General features: G+C 48.9%; 1 protein-coding gene across 6 annotated transcripts in view; it reads right to left on the reverse strand.

The window, feature by feature from the left end:
- The window catches only part of SPTAN1 (spectrin alpha, non-erythrocytic 1), a 724,155-nt gene that overhangs the window by 100,101 nt on the left and 608,543 nt on the right, over window positions 1-15,511 (reverse strand). For all 6 annotated transcript variants that reach the window (XM_085614072.1, XM_085614071.1, XM_085614070.1 and 3 more), the window contains 3 exons: window positions 10,679-10,791; window positions 9,880-9,897; window positions 6,155-6,209 (listed from right to left, as the gene is read on the reverse strand). In XM_085614072.1, the coding sequence (XP_085470198.1) occupies window positions 6,155-6,209; window positions 9,880-9,897; window positions 10,679-10,791 (186 nt within the window). The remainder of the gene's footprint in view (window positions 1-6,154; window positions 6,210-9,879; window positions 9,898-10,678; window positions 10,792-15,511) is intronic.

Here is a 15,511-nt window from a genome sequence, read left to right on the forward strand (position 1 = left end):
GTATGGATGAATACGCCAGGTTACACCTGTGAAGATGGAGCAGATAGCATATGATGTGTTGTATGGATGCATCTAGAGGGTTGATTGTATTGTTACGGCAGTACATTACAAATCTTTTCCACTTTGCGGCATAGCATGCTCTAGTGGTAGGACGTCTGGCTTCCATGATGATGTTCATGCAATCAGGGGGAAGGTTAAGGTATCCGAATTCTAGGATTTCAGGAGCCAGATCGCCAGGTTGAGCTGAGCTGGGTCCGGGTGCCTGATTTCTCCATGGTTCTGGGTTAGGAGGCATGGGGAAAGGTGCAGCTTTTGATGTGGTACCACTGATAGTTGTAGTAGCGTGGTGTACCACGGCTGTCTGGCCCACGTCGGAGCTACCAGAATGAGTGTGAGGGAGTGCTGTTGTAGTTTCCTGACCACTAATGGAATTAGTGGGAGAGGTGGAAAGGCGTATGCAAATCTGCCTGACCAGTTCATCCATATCGCATTGCCCTTGGACAATGGGTGTGGGTATCTGGCGGCGAAGCTTGGGCATTTTTTGTTTTCGTGGGTGGCGAAGAGGTCTATTTGAGGATGCCCCCACTGTTGGAAGAATGGGTGAAGAACTTGTGGATGCAGTTCCCATTCGTGTAGTTGTTGAGTCTGTCTGCTGAGCAGATCTGCTATGGTGTTTTGTACGCCTGGAACATGTTGTGCCAGGAGAAAAATGTTTTGGGGAATTGCCCATCTCCATATGCTCTGGGCTAAGCGGGAGAGCTGGGGAGAGTGTGTCCCCCCCTGTTTCTGTATATAATACATCGCAGTCATGTTGTCTGTGCGAATGAGGACTGCTTTGCCTGAAATCTGCTTTTGGAAAGATTTTAGGGCTAGAAAGATCGCCAAAAGCTCCAGATGGTTGATGTGGAGCGTTTTTTGCTGTGGCGTCCATAGACCTTGCATTGTGAGGTGTAAGAGGTGCGCTCCCCAGCCGGAGAGCGATGCGTCCGCTGTTAGAGTCACTTGGGGAACCGGGTCCAGGAACGGCCGTCCCTTGGAAAGGTTTGTGGTGTTCCACCACTGCAGAGAGTGATGTGTGCGGCCGTCCACCAACACCAGATCCGTCAGCTGACCCTGGGCCTGGTTCCACTGTCGTGCTAGGCACTCCTGAAGTGGACGCATGTGGAGTCTTGCATGGGGCACTATGAAGATGCAAGACGCCATCATCCCTATGAGCTTCATAAACACTCTTGCTGGTAGAGAGTGTTGAGGAAGGAATATTTTGCGTAAGGCTAGAATGCTTGTGATTCTGGCTGAGTTTGGATAGGCAATACCTTTTGAGGTGTCTATGGTGGCCCCGAGATATTGCTTTGTGTGAGATGGTATGAGGTGGGACTTTTGGTAGTTCACCGTGAAGCCTAGCTGGTGGAGCAGTTGGATGGTGCTGTTTGTATGTTGCACACATTGGTGGTAGGACGTGGCTTTTATCAGCCAGTCGTCTAAGTAAGGGAAGACGTGAATGTGTTGACGTCTGAGGTGTGCTGCTACTACTGCTAGGCATTTGGTAAACACCCGTGGTGCAGTGGTGACCCCGAAGGGGAGAACCTTGAATTGGTAATGTTGCCCGTCCACCACGAACCTGAGGTATTTTCTGTGAGAGGGGTGTATTGGAATGTGAAAGTACGCGTCTTTCAGATCCAGTGTTGTGAGAAAGTCTCCCTGGCAGAGGAGTGGGAGGACTTGTTGTAAGGTGACCATGTGAAAGTGGTCTGAATGTATGTAGGCATTTAGAGGCCGGAGATCCAGAATGGGTCTGAGGGTCTCGTCTTTCTTTGGGATTAAGAAATATAGGGAGTAGACCCCTAGATTTCGTTGATTGGCGGGTACCTGCTCTATAGCGTGTTTCTGGAGGAGCGAGAGTACCTCTTGTTTGAGCAGTGTGGAATGCTCTTGGGACATTGGACGGTGCCTTGGTGGGATATTGGGTGGGGTAGATGTTAGCTCGAGGCAGTACCCTGACCGAATGATTTGGGTCACCCATTTGTCCGATGTTATGGACTCCCATACGTGGATAAAATCTTGTAGTCTGCCCCCGACCGGAGTGGAATGGTCTGGGGGGAGCGAAGGGGAGTCATTGTGCGGGTGGGGTGGCAGAACGGGTATTGTTGGTTTTGCCCCTGCCCTTATTGTTGTTGCCTCTGTAACCACCTCTTTGGTTGCCCTTTGAAAAGGTATTTTGAGGAGGGGATTTGTAGGAGGTAGAGGCATTATCGGTGGAGGAGCCTCTACCTGTGCCACGAAAGGACGAGCGTCGAAAGGAACGTTTAGAGGCTTGGGTCTGGAGCGCTCCCATAGACTTCGCTGTGTCTGTATCTTTCTTCATTTTTTCGAGCGCTTCGTCTACCTTTGGGCCAAAGAGTGTTTGCTGGTCAAAGGTGTGATTAAGTATTGATGTCTGGACCTCAGGCTTGAACCCTGATATCCTGAGCCAGGCATGGCGGCGAAGCAGGACACTGGTGTTTATGGCTCTAGAAGCAGTGTCTGCTGCATCGAGGGCACACTTAATGGAGGTGTTTGTGATTAGTTTGCCCTCCTGTATCAGGTCATGAGCTTGGCGTTTGTATTTCTCTGGAAGGTGCTGCATAAGAGCCTCTAATTCATCATAGTGTGCTCTATCATATCGCGCAAGCAGTGCTTGTGTATTTGCAATGCGCCACATGTTTGCAGCCTGGTAGGCGGTGCGTTTACCAGACGCGTCCAGAAGTTTAGATTCCTTGTCTGGTGGTGGGGCATCTCCTGAGGATTGGGAGTTAGCCCGCTTTCTAGCTGTAGAGACAACTAGGGAATCTAGAGGAGCAGGGCCCTTGATGTATGCAGGATCTGTGGGTGCCGCCTTGTACTTTTTCTCTATTCTAGGGTTTAGTACTCTGGCTCTGACAGGGTCTTTGAATACCTCTGTAGCGTGCTTGGTGACACCCTTAAGCATGGGTAAAATAGCAGTGGAACGGTCTTGTAAATCAAATGTATCCAGTAGGAAGTCTTCTTCCACTGGTTCAGTGTGCATGTCCACCCCATGGTAGTGTGCTGCTCTCTGCACTAAATGGTGAAACCCTAAAGAGTCCTCTGGAGGAGACGGCCTTGATGGGTATAGGTCGTCTTGAGGTACATTGGGTACATCAGGGTTATTATAATCCTCCCATGGATCTGGGGTCCCTGGTGGAGTGGGATCCATTGGGGCGTCCCCTGGGTCATTGTCCGGGTCCCCGTCATCCGGGTCTGGGGATGGGGCCGGATCGTAGTGAGGTAAAGGTGGAGGGGGTGGTGGTGGGAGGGGGGGTGGCAGTGGGGAGGGTACTCTAAGGGGAGAAGTAGCTGAGTCCCTCTTTTTGGGTGGAGGAGGAGGAGCCGGAGCCTCAAGGAGACGCTTCTTAGTAATCACAGTCAAAAGGCCAGTCTTTGGATCTCTGGACAAAGTCTTTTGTAAAGGGTCTGGTGTAAACAGAGCCAATGGCGCCGAGTCGTCTGTCGGCACCGGCGATTTCGGAACCGGAGGTTTCGATGTTCTGTGTACGCCATGTTTTTTGGAGGTCTCCGTGTGTTTCGGCGTCGAATGCTGTTTCGGGGCCGGAGCGTCGGTGCCGACCGATTTCTGTTTGTGTTTGGTCGGCGCCGAGTGTCCAGGCTTCGGCACCGGTGGTTTCGGAGTCGAGCTGGATTTTGCAAGCTTCGGTGCCGAGTGGTGTTTATCGGCACCGGGCGTCGGCTGGCTCGATCTCGAGCTGCCGTGAGACTTTGAGTGCTTCGACACCGGGCCCGAAGGTGGGGTGATCGAGGCTTTGGTCTTGGTTTTGCCCAGGCCGGCAGGCGAGGGAGTAACCGGAGTCTCTTTGGTTTTCGGTGCGGGGCTGGGAGGGGGCATTGTACTCACGGCCCGCTGTCCTGGTGTTACGTCCTCCAGGTCGGAGTCGTCGGCCTCGGAAGCGCTGACGATGTCTTCTCCCAGTTCGGTGTGTGTCTGCCCCGAAGCTTCGGCGTCGTCTCCGAAGATGTCCGGTGGAGCTGTCGAGGATGAGTGCGCCATGGTGCGTCGAGCCCTTCGATCTCGGATCGTTTTCTTCGATCGAAACGACTTGCAGGCGGGGCAGTCTCGAGCCTCGTGTTCTGGAGAGAGGCAAAGGTTACACACCTGATGGAGGTCGGTGTGGGGAAATTTAGACCCACATTTTGGGCACTTTTTAAACGGAGTCCTTTCCATCGGCCGGGACCGGAGTCGCGGAGGGCCCGAAGGCCGGTGTCGATGTACGGGATGGAAAAAGTGCCGCTTCGAGAGATGAAGATGAAGGAACTCGAAGAATCGAGGATTTTCCGTCGAGGCTGGAACCGTAGAAGTTCGAAGCCGGAGCACGAAGTATCACATCCGAGCCCGATGGCGGAAAAAAACAATCTGAGGATGGAGCCGAAGCCCATGCGCAGTACGGACCGAAGGAGGAGTCACCAAACTCGTGACTTCCAAAGACGGTCCAAGAAGAAAAACAAACTGCAAACATCCGGGCCCAACACCAGATGGCGACCTATGCTAAGTGTACAATCTGCAGCTCATATGCCTCGAACACCTTTTTCGGTATCGGCGTGGGAGGGGGAATTGTACTCACGACCCGCTGCGCCGGGGTGATGTCCTACACATCTGAGTCGTCGGCCTCTAAAGCGCTGATGAGGTAGTCGTCCTCCTGTTCGATGTCCTGCTGTCCCGGAGCTTCGACGTCGTCCCCGAAGATGTCGACTGGAGCGGAGGTCGAGGAGTGCGCCATGTTGCGTCTAGCCCGTCGATCTCGAATGGTCTTCTTTGAGCGAAAAGACTTGCAGGCGGGACAGTCTCGGGCCTCGTGTCCTGGGGAGAGGCAGAGGTTGCACACCTCATGGAGATCGGTGTGGGGAAACTTGGACCCACATCGAGGGCACTTCTTGAAGGGAGTTCTTTCCATCAGCCGAGACCGGAGCCGGAATAGGCCCGAAGGCCGCCGTCGACCACCGGAATCGAAGAAGTGCCGAAGAGAAGATGATTTATATCTTTGAAGAAGCTCGATGAGCGAGGATTTGTGCGTCCATCGGTGAACTGGGTAGTTCGGAACCGGAGCGCGAAGTATTACATCCGCGCCCGATGGCGGAAAAAAACAATCTGAGGATGGAGCCGAAGCCCATGCGCAATACGAACCAAAAGGAGGAGTCACCGAACTCGTGACTTCCAAAGACTTTCCAAGAGGAAAAACAAACTGCAAACATCCGGGCCCAACACCAGATGGCGATCTATGCACAGTGTATAATCTGCAGCTCATATGCCTCGAACAAAACAATCTGAGGATGGAGCCGATGCCCATGCGCACTATGATCCAAAGGAGGAGTCACCTACCTCTTGACTTCCAAAGACTTTCCAGGACAAAAACAAGTGCAAACCTCCGGGCCCAACACCAGATGGCGATCTATGCTAAGTGCGTGATCTGCAGCTCATATGCCTCGAACAGTACATTTTAAAACCTATTGTTGGTTCTAAAATAAAAAAACTATGTATTTTGATTCAAAACCATTGGTCTAGAGTTCGGTTCTTGAGTGTGTGAGACCATTTGCTGACTGAGTGTGTGCAACAAATGCTTTACACTGTCCAAGGATACTGCCTTACTGCTTGACCAAGCTACCACTTTAGAGAGTACGGTTATATCTAACTTTAGCCTCTGCCAAACCTCTGGGGACTGTGGACTCTGTACCTATTTGGGAACAGTATATACAGAGCCCCTTTCTTAACCTGGAATCACATTTGGTATTGTCAGGGTCTAACACCAGCCTCAACAGTGAACGGAAACCTACCCACCTCACGGATGAGAAAGCAGACAAACAATTTGGAAAAGCCATTTCATTTAGTGTGCCGTTTTGGTTTGTCTCTGTTACTTTGATTTAATAGAGGATCGTCCTTGTGTTGAAGAGGAATAACATCACAATCAAATGCTGCGGAGGTCCTTCCTAATGTAGTGACGTCCCTGGTGGCTAGAGTACTTTTAGGTCACAACTCGTCAGTTTCCGGTGCACCAGATCATGGTCTCTGCTGCTTGAAGGTGTTCAACCGAGTTTCTTGCAGTCTTAAACTGACAAATGCACACGTCAGACATTTATAAACAGCACTTACCTTTGTAGCTTCCAGCTGAGATTCCAACGTTCCGGATTCTTCCACCATACAGGACCTGCACAGATAACATATGTAAGAACACGCACACAGCTTACCCAGAATCAGAAATCAGGGCTGGAAATTAACACCTTCCTGCAGCGAAGGCGTCCTTTGTAATTACATCAAAACTTAATTCCCAATTCAAGCTCTTTGTGGACCTGATCTGCAAGAACCACGTTAATTTCTAGCCCCATCTACATCGCTGCCAAGTAGCCTCAATCACACATTGCACCTTCTACCAGTCCTGGATGTTTAGCCAAATGCACTTTGCATGCTGGGGTGTCTGAGCCTGATAATTTTAAAACTGAAGCCACATGTTCCAGAATGTAACGTGATATTTATTGGCTTTAAGTGTTGCGTGACATGAGGCCACTTGACCCCATATGCGTTTGTAAGGCAGTGAGTTACAACCCAAGCAGGAGACACTCCCATGCAAATCTGCAGCTATCATGAGCCATGCTCAAAACCCTATAACCTGCAGAACTTCAGCTAACGTGGGAGATATGCAGAGCCCCTGTAGGCCCCGTAACCTAGAGAACTGCAGCTGTCAAGTCAAGACCGGACCCTCTGCAACCTGCAGAACTGTCATCAGGCTGTGAGCTTTACCCTTCCTGGAGAGGGTACATACTTCAGAACAAATGCCATGTGGCCAACTCTGCTGCAGCCTACCGTCCCTGCACCAGCAACCTCAAGGGACCAGAGCCACCTCTTTCCCATTCCCCACCTGCTACCTGTAGGACCTGGACATGAATTTCCCCACCCACCACAGTACAAGCCCTCAATCCTGTGGCCCACGTTTTCCCACCCCAGAGGTCAAGCCTCAACACACTCTGGACTCCAGGCTTGCACCCTAGCGGAGTCACCCCATGCCCAGGGCTAGGACTTCAAACCAGGACATCTTGCCCCACAAACTGAGCATTACAGCATGTCGTCTTCACCTAGAAGCCTCCTGTTTAGACAGCCTGGTCCTCCCCAATGAACCCTTTCCCTCACCCAGGTATACCAGCAAGAAGCCTGCTCCTCTCTTTCCCATCATCCCCAAAACAAGAGTCTCTCAAACTCACAAATTCCCTCATCCCATTAGCTTTCACAGTCTCCTGAATCTCACAGGATGAAGTCAGACTGCCTTCTCTCTCTCCTCCCACCAACCTGGTCCCCATAGCCAGATCCACAGCAGCTGAACCCATTATGTACCCTGGCTTTACCCACACAGGGTACATTGCTAGGAGGCAGATGGGGCGGTGAGGATTGTGCCTGACCGGACTCCCATTCACCCACCCTTCACAGACCCATGTGCACACACATTGTGATAAGGGTGCAATTGTGTTCATGCGGAGTCACTATGGGAGCGTCACACAGGTGGGGATGCAAAGCAGGTCTGCCCCCGACACCTCCAAGTCTCTGCACAGCGCTGGGCTGCTCATGCCCAAACCGGGCTCAGGCAAGCTTGTGGGAACTAGGTAGCAGGGCCGCCAGGCAGACCCTGCTACCTTCACCCCACTGGCTGTCAGAGTATGCCATCCAGCTAATACAGAGGGTGGAAGGCAGAGATGGGAGGCAAGCTCTCTGCTGGCAGTGAGGGTTAGTTAGGAGGCAGCAGACAGTGCATCGGAAAAAAAATCAGTGAAGGAAGAAAAGTAAGAGGAAAAACCTTCCAGAAAGATCATCCCCAACTTCATACTGATATACGCGAATGACACGACGATAGGCTATGCTATGCAGAGAAAGGAGACCAAAGGAGGAGGATCAGACGGGTAAGTTGATGGGGAACAAGGTTCACATCCTGAGCTGCACATGGATAGCCATGAGCCTACTGTCGCTGCCCCTGGAAATACTGTACTAGACCTCTTGCATAGACAAGTACAATGATGCACAGAATGTGTGTACCTGAAATCCTTTGTCCCAACCTCCTGACCACCACAAAACACCTTCCATCCAGCAAGAGACCACACACTGCACCCATCGGCCAGAAAGAATGAACAGTTGGCACCGCCACATCGGCAGGACTGTTGTAAACCCCCATCTTGCCTTTAAGGATGGTTAGAAGTCAGTCCAACGGCTGCATTGACCAGAAGACACTGATTTGTTACAGGAAAGTCCAAGACTGGAAACAGTGTGCTGCCAACATGACGTGGCCACTCTCACATACAAACCCCAAGTTACGCCCCTCGGATACAAACCCCAAGTTACGCCGCTCTCAGATGCAAACCCCAAGTTACGCCGCTCTCAGATGCAAACCCCAAGTTACGCCGCTCTCAGATGCAAACCCCAAGTCACGCCGCTCTCAGATGCAAACCCCAAGTTATGCCGCTCTCAGATGCAAACCCCAAGTCACGCCGCTCTCAGATGCAAACCCCAAGTCACGCCGCTCTCAGATACATACCCCAAGTCTCGCCGCTCTCAGATACAAACCCCAAGTCTCGCCGCTCTGAGATACAAACCCCAAGTTACGCCGCTCTTAGATGCAAACCCCAAGTCACGCCGCTCTCAGATACAAACCCCAAGCCTCGCCGCTCTCAGATACAAACCCCAAGTTACGCCGCTCTCAGATACAAACCCCAAGTTACGCCGCTCTCATATACAATCCCCAAGTTACGCCGCTCTTTGATACAATCTCCAAGTTACGCCGCTCTCAGATGCAAACCCCAAGTTACGCTACTTTCCCATACACACCCCAAGGTACGCATTACATATGATGAATACCTGTAACCCAGGTGTCACAGCTTCCGGGATGAATAAACTAATCCAGAGACAAACAACAAACATGCATACTGTTAACTCATGCCTCCCTTCATCAATCCAACTCCCAGCCAACATACACGCACGCACATACAGCCCAAGTACAAATACCTGTATCGTTGCAAGAAAGCAAGACCCCTCCGTCCCCCCCAACCCCTCAGAAACAACTCTTCAATACACAAAGGAGGCTACCAGCCACCCCAGCAACCCAACTCGCATCCAGGCTCACATGCACAAAGCACGGATATCTGCAACCCACGCCCGCTTCACGGAGAGCATGACAACTTGACACACAGCCACCCGTCCGTCACAACTCCCCTTCCCTACTCCCACCCTGCACACCCGCCTGAAAGGCATCGAACTGAACATGCACAGTTTAACCTCACAAGCATGCAAGAAAAATACCAACATAAACTGCCACAGTCAGGACTATGGCAACCAGAACACAGAACCTGAGGGCACCGAGTAGACTGCACTCGAGAGAAGAGGTAGGACCAGGCTTGAGGGCTCTAACCATGAGAGTTGGTTACAAGGCCAGACCAAAATCATGGGTTGCAGGGGTCGACTGAGTCCCAAAGATTGGCTGGCAAAGATAGACTCCAGGAACTAAATGGAAGGTCTGGCATGGAGACTGGATCCCAGAGAACAGATGGCACAACTGAATACACAGACCGTTCCCATACTATTCAGCATGGCAAGACATACTAGGGCCTGGCAAGCAAGCACCACTGCCAGAATGAAAGACGCCTGCTTTCTAGAAGTGAATTCACTGCCAAGCCCCCTTTGACTAGACAAGCCAACGGCAAACAAGGAATACAAAAGAGCCGAAGAAAACGTCAAGTACAAAAGGTCTTTCCATTGGAGGTAGAAGGCGCTAAACAATATCACACTTTACTACCCATTCCATTCTAAGAAACAAGCATCTAGTGAAATAAAAACATATTTACCCATCAAGTAGGTAGGTCCTGCAGAAGATGGTCCGGTGTCAAACAGCAGCGGGGGAGGGGAGAAAAAACAGTGACCAGTCAGAATAGGTGTGAACCCAAAGCACTTCAACAGAAAAGGCTGCACTGATCAGGCTGGCAAGAGCATCACACAAGTACAGTGGAACACTTAAAGGCACTGCCCATCGGGGTGCCATCTGTAGGCTGAAGGGCATCCTGCAAAGGGGATGGGTGGCAGTCTTAAACACCCCTCTTAGATGGCTCACAGTGGGGGTACAACTCAACCAACCCTTCCAGCTGGTGTGGGATCACCAAGATCGAGAGAATTTAAATTTTCAATAAAAGGTTTTACAAAGTTCATAAAGGTAGCAAAGCTTTTATCAACTTAACCCACAATTGCTTATTCTTGCCAATATAGAGGTGTTTTGCTGCGTTCTTTCTTACCCTCCCCTCAAAAAACAAAATACACGCTTGCAAGGTTTTGGTGAAAACTTCATCAAGTTTAGAGGAAAGACTTTGCAACTATGCACAAGCCAACAAATTGCTCTGTGATCAAGACATCAAGCACCTGGTCCCCGAAACCCATCTCCACTTTGTGACTGGAAAAGATGTCTCAGCCGACCATCCACTTGTATTGGAATCAAGTATGGTGCCTTTGCCAAGCACAGCGACTCCTGTGGACCTCCTCATGAGTTTTCGGAGCAGCTGACTTCGCTCTTTCAGTGGGGATCACTGCGGGCGTTCCTCCTCTTGGAGGACCTCTATGCCCAGAGAGGAGGGGGGAAGAGGTAATTGAGTTTACCTGGTTTCCTGAATCCATTGGTGAAAAGCGTTGGCGTGCTGCGCAAACTCTTGGCGCAGCTTGTCATTTTCTTCTTGTCGCCGTTGCTCCTTCTGTAGCTCCAACTCGCGTTCCTACAACAGGAATAAATGGAGTGTGAAAGTTCACCGGCAAGCAATTCCACCAGTAACTGTCTCCCAACAGCAAATCACAAGTCCCGGCATTTACTCCCCTGTGACAATAGTTTTGTAGCGTATTACTAAAGGAGACTCATAGGTTGTGCCTCACTCACATATCTAGTGCAAAACATCCTCGTTCAAAAATAATTTGTTCATCGTGGATGCCTCCCATAGGAGTCGAGAAATCCACAATTTCTCATTACGTGACTTTTTTTTAAGAAGCCATTATAAATACACCTGTTGTGCACACAAAATGCAGCTACCTATTGGCAAGGCTCAAAATACCATCGCGTTTTCTGAAATCTGTAAATTGTTGGGTTATCTAAAGATGTGGGAGATTCACATGTCCACCTGAAGTCCACAATGCCTAGCACCTTAGATCCCATCATCAGATTGTGGTTATGTCTGATCCTGGGAGTGAGAGTAGTACTGATGAAATATGCAAGATCAGTGCTCCGACACCCTTACCCAAGGAAGCCGGAGACCTGCCTGTAAATACACTGGGCTGCAATCCTATTAGAAAATCCAGTCTCCAATGTTCTTATTAAAGGGGACTAGTGACTTTTCTGGTCAACTGTAATACGCTATTTGAGTGGACTTCTGACCTCACAGTGCCTGCCGCCAGCAGCCAGGGTGAAAGGCAGCTCTGGGAGCATCATTACATCTGAGCTCAAGCACAGAAACCTGAACTGGCTTTTCATTCTTCCGATCTACTTTTCTAAAATAAACAGTAATCATTAGAAACAAGATATCTATGGCAACATGTTTTCTTTTCGAAGCCATAGGTCACTACAAGAAAAACCAACATTGATTCTACACTGAGCAGCAGCTTTTTTTTCAACTTTTTTTTCTTCAATTACTTTTTTTAATATGTTCATTTTGTAGATTATTTGCTACTTTTATCCAGGTCTGCAAACGTACCACCACTTTCACATGAGAAAACAAAACACCAAGGATTGAAGTGGTTTGTGGGAGGGGTGAAGGTCTGATCATGTATTATAATGAATAAAATACTCCCTGTTGCACGTTATAAGGTTTTTGAAAGGTACCTCGCCGAGTGCCATTGACCTTCGAGAGAAACTCAGCCTTCAGCCACATTCCATTATATGGTTCCAGAAATCTCCAGAGCCGTACATTTTCTTATAATATACATCAGGAGGTACTTATCCCATATATTGTAGACAAGTAACTTGTGCCTTTACTGCTTTATGTGCTCTGTAATATTCCTTATTCTGATTTTCTTTAATATTCTTAAACACAGAATGCCAATTCACAAAGTCTTCCACCAAGTGTACATGTACCTTATTACAATAAACCTAGGCGTATGCTACACTGCATCAGGACTACAACAGAACTACACAGTGAAAAACTTGGGGACAGCCTGAAACTATCTGCCTGCATCCTGAAACACAAAGAAAAGATTAAAAAAGTCATAATTTCTGCATGCGTTTTCAGTCTTAAGTTGAGGTACCCCTTGCGACCCCCCACAGCAGGGGGGGTTTGACATTTTGCAACAGCTTTTCCTAAACTTGCTTGTGTTGTGTATTAAGAGGCTGAAGATCTTGTATGAACTGTTGAAAGGATTAATGAAGTGATGAGGAAAATGCTACTTACCAGTATGCATCTGTTCTTGGCATGTTGAGCTGTAGATTTGTATACTTGTGCATGGACTATACAGCAGTTACCTCCTCAGCGGTGGCTACCTGTATCTGTTGAGGTGGTTTGAAAAAGTGTTCTTAATACAGCCTGGCTCACACTAGCTTGTTTTGTTTGCACATCTACACAATAGTGTTTTGTGAAAGTGTGTGGTGTAGCCCAAGTTGCTGCTTTGTAGAGGTCATCTAGGGGAATGTTCCCCAAGAATGCCTTAGAAGCCCCTAGTTTGCGTGTAGAATGCGTTCTAGAGGGAATGGATAATGTACGCTTTGCTTTTTGATAATATATCTGAATGCACTTAACGATCCACCTGGCAATTCCAGCTTTTGATACAGGATTGCCTTTATGTGGTGGTGAGAAAGATACGAAAAGTTGTTTGGTTTTCCTAAACGTTTTTGTTCCTTCAATGTAGTAAAGGATAGCTCTTTTGACGTCAAGTGTATGAAGAGCCCGTTCTGCTAATGAGTCTGGTTGAGGAAAAAAGACTGACAGCTCAACAGACTGGTTAAGGTGGAAGGCAGAAACTACTTTTGGAAGGAATTTGGGTTTGTCCTAAGAACCACTTGATTGTAGTGTATTTGCAAAAATGGTTCGTGTATGGTTAATGCCTGGAGTTCACTAACTCTCCTGAAAGATGTGATCGCTATGAGAAAAGCTACTCTCCATGTGAGAAATTGTAATTCACATTTATACAAAGGTTCAAATGGGGGACCCATGAGCCTGGTAAGAACAATGTTGAGGTTCCACTGAGGAGACGGTGGAACTCTGGGAGGTATTATCCTTTTAAGGCCTTCCATGAATACTTTGAAGGCAGGTACCCTAAAGAGCGACAAGTGTGGTCTGTTTTGTAGGTAAGCGGCTATGGCGGCAAGATGTAATCGTATAGATGTGCATGCCAGATTACACCTTTGTAGATGCAAGAGGTAACAAATGTTTTGTTTTGAGGCATCTAGTGGATTGTTTGCGTTATTATTGCAGAAAATAACGAACCTTTTCCATTTAGCTGCATAGCACGCTCTAGTGGTAGGACGTCTAGCTTCTTTAATGATATTCATACAGTCTGGCGGGAGGTTGAGGTAACCAAACGAAGACTTCAGGAGCTAGATGGCTAGGTTCAGTTGAGCTGGATCTGAATGCCTTATTTCTCCATGGTTCTGTTTGAAGATTTGGAGAAAGGAGTAACTTCTGGTGTGGAACTACTGAGAGTTCCAGCAGGGTTGTGAACCTTGGTTGTCGTGCCCATGTGGAAGCAACTAGGATCATTGTGAGAGACTGTTTGAGCTTGCGCACCATTAAGGGACTGAGCGGAAGAGGCGGAAAAGCGTACACAAATCTGCCTGCCCAGTTCATACATATTGCATTGCCTTTGGACAGTGGGTGTGGATACCTGGAGGCGAAGCTTGGGCATTTTGCGTTTAAATGTGTGGCGAACAGGTCTAGGTCTGGCTGGCCCCACATGTGAAAAAACGGATGAAGAACTTGCAGATGAAGTTCCCATTCGTGGATCTGCTGTCTGACGACTGATCAGATCCGCAATCAGATTGTGTTGCCCTGGAAGATGTTCTGCTAGGAGGTATATTTTTTGAGGAATGGCCCATCTACATATGCTTTGCGCTAGGCTTGAAAGCTGCAAAGTGTGTTTCCCACCTGTTTTTGTATATAGTACATTGCTATCATCTTGTCCGTCCAGACAAGGACAGCTTTGCGTGATTGATGGAGCGTTTTTTTGCTGATGGGTCCACATACCCTGAATGGTGTGGTTTAGAAGATGACCTCCCCATCCGGTGAGCGATGCGTCTGTTGTGAGCACTATCTGTGGAACCGGGTCTAGGAACGGCTGCCCTTTGGAAAGGTTTTGTGTGTTCCACCACTGCAGAGAGCGATGTGTGCGGCTGTCTACCAACACCAGATCTGTAAGCTGACCTTGAGCCTGGTTCAACTGACGTGCTAGACACTCCTGTAAGGGACGCATTTGGAGTCTTGCATGAGGTATGATTAATACGCAAGAGGACATAATTCCTATTGGTTGCATAAACACTCGAGCTGGCAGTGAGTGTTGAGGATGAAACCTTGTTATGAGAGTTTGCATGGTTGCCATCCTGACCGGATTGGGGTATGTAAAGGCTTTGGAAGTATCTATTGTGGCGCCTAGATACTGTTGGGTGTGGGACGGTTGAAGATGTGACTTGGTGAGGTTTATGTGAATCCTAAGCGGTGCAGCAGCTGGATTGTTTGGTGTGCGTTGTGCACACAATCGCTATGTGACTTGGCTTTTACAAGCCAGTCGTTGAGGTAAGGAAAAACACGAATGTGTTGTCTTCGCAAGTGAGCTGCTACTACTGCGACACATTTTGTGAAGACACTGGGTGCTGTGGTTACCCCAAAGGGGAGCACTTTGAATTGATAGTGCTGACCATCTACTACAAACCGTAGATATTTCCTGTGAGCAGGGTGAATAGGAATGTGAACGTAGGCGTCCTTGAGATCTAAGGTAGCAAGGAAATCGCCTTGCTGGTGTAATGGGAGGACCTGTTGGAGAGTGACCATGTGAAAGTAGTCGGATTGTATGTACAGGTTCAACAGTCTGAAGTCTAATATTGGCCTGAGAGTACCGTCCTTTTTTGGGATGAGAAAGTAAAGGGAGTAAACCCCTGTGCCTTGCTGGTGCATGCGAACAGGTTCTATTGTGTGCTTTTGCAATAGAGAGAATCTCTTGTTTGAGAGGCGTGAGATGTTCCGTGGACATGGGACGCTGTCTGGGTGGTATATGTGGAGGAGTAGAAGTTAGTTCCAGGCAGTAACCATACTGGATAATTTGTCTCACCCAACTGTCTGTGGTGATGGAATTCCAGACAGGTAGGAGCGGATAGTCTTCCCCCGCCTGGAGTGGAATGTTCAGAGACAGGGGGGGGGGGTTAGTCGTGGGAAGTCACTGTTTTGTGGTCGGAGAGGTGCGGGTGTTAATCCCGCGGCCTCTCCCTTTGTTATTTCATCTGTAACCCCCTTTAAAATATCCTTT

Source organism: Triturus cristatus, chromosome 1_2, assembly GCF_964204655.1.
Source record: "Triturus cristatus chromosome 1_2, aTriCri1.1, whole genome shotgun sequence".
NCBI lineage: Eukaryota > Metazoa > Chordata > Amphibia > Caudata > Salamandridae > Triturus > Triturus cristatus.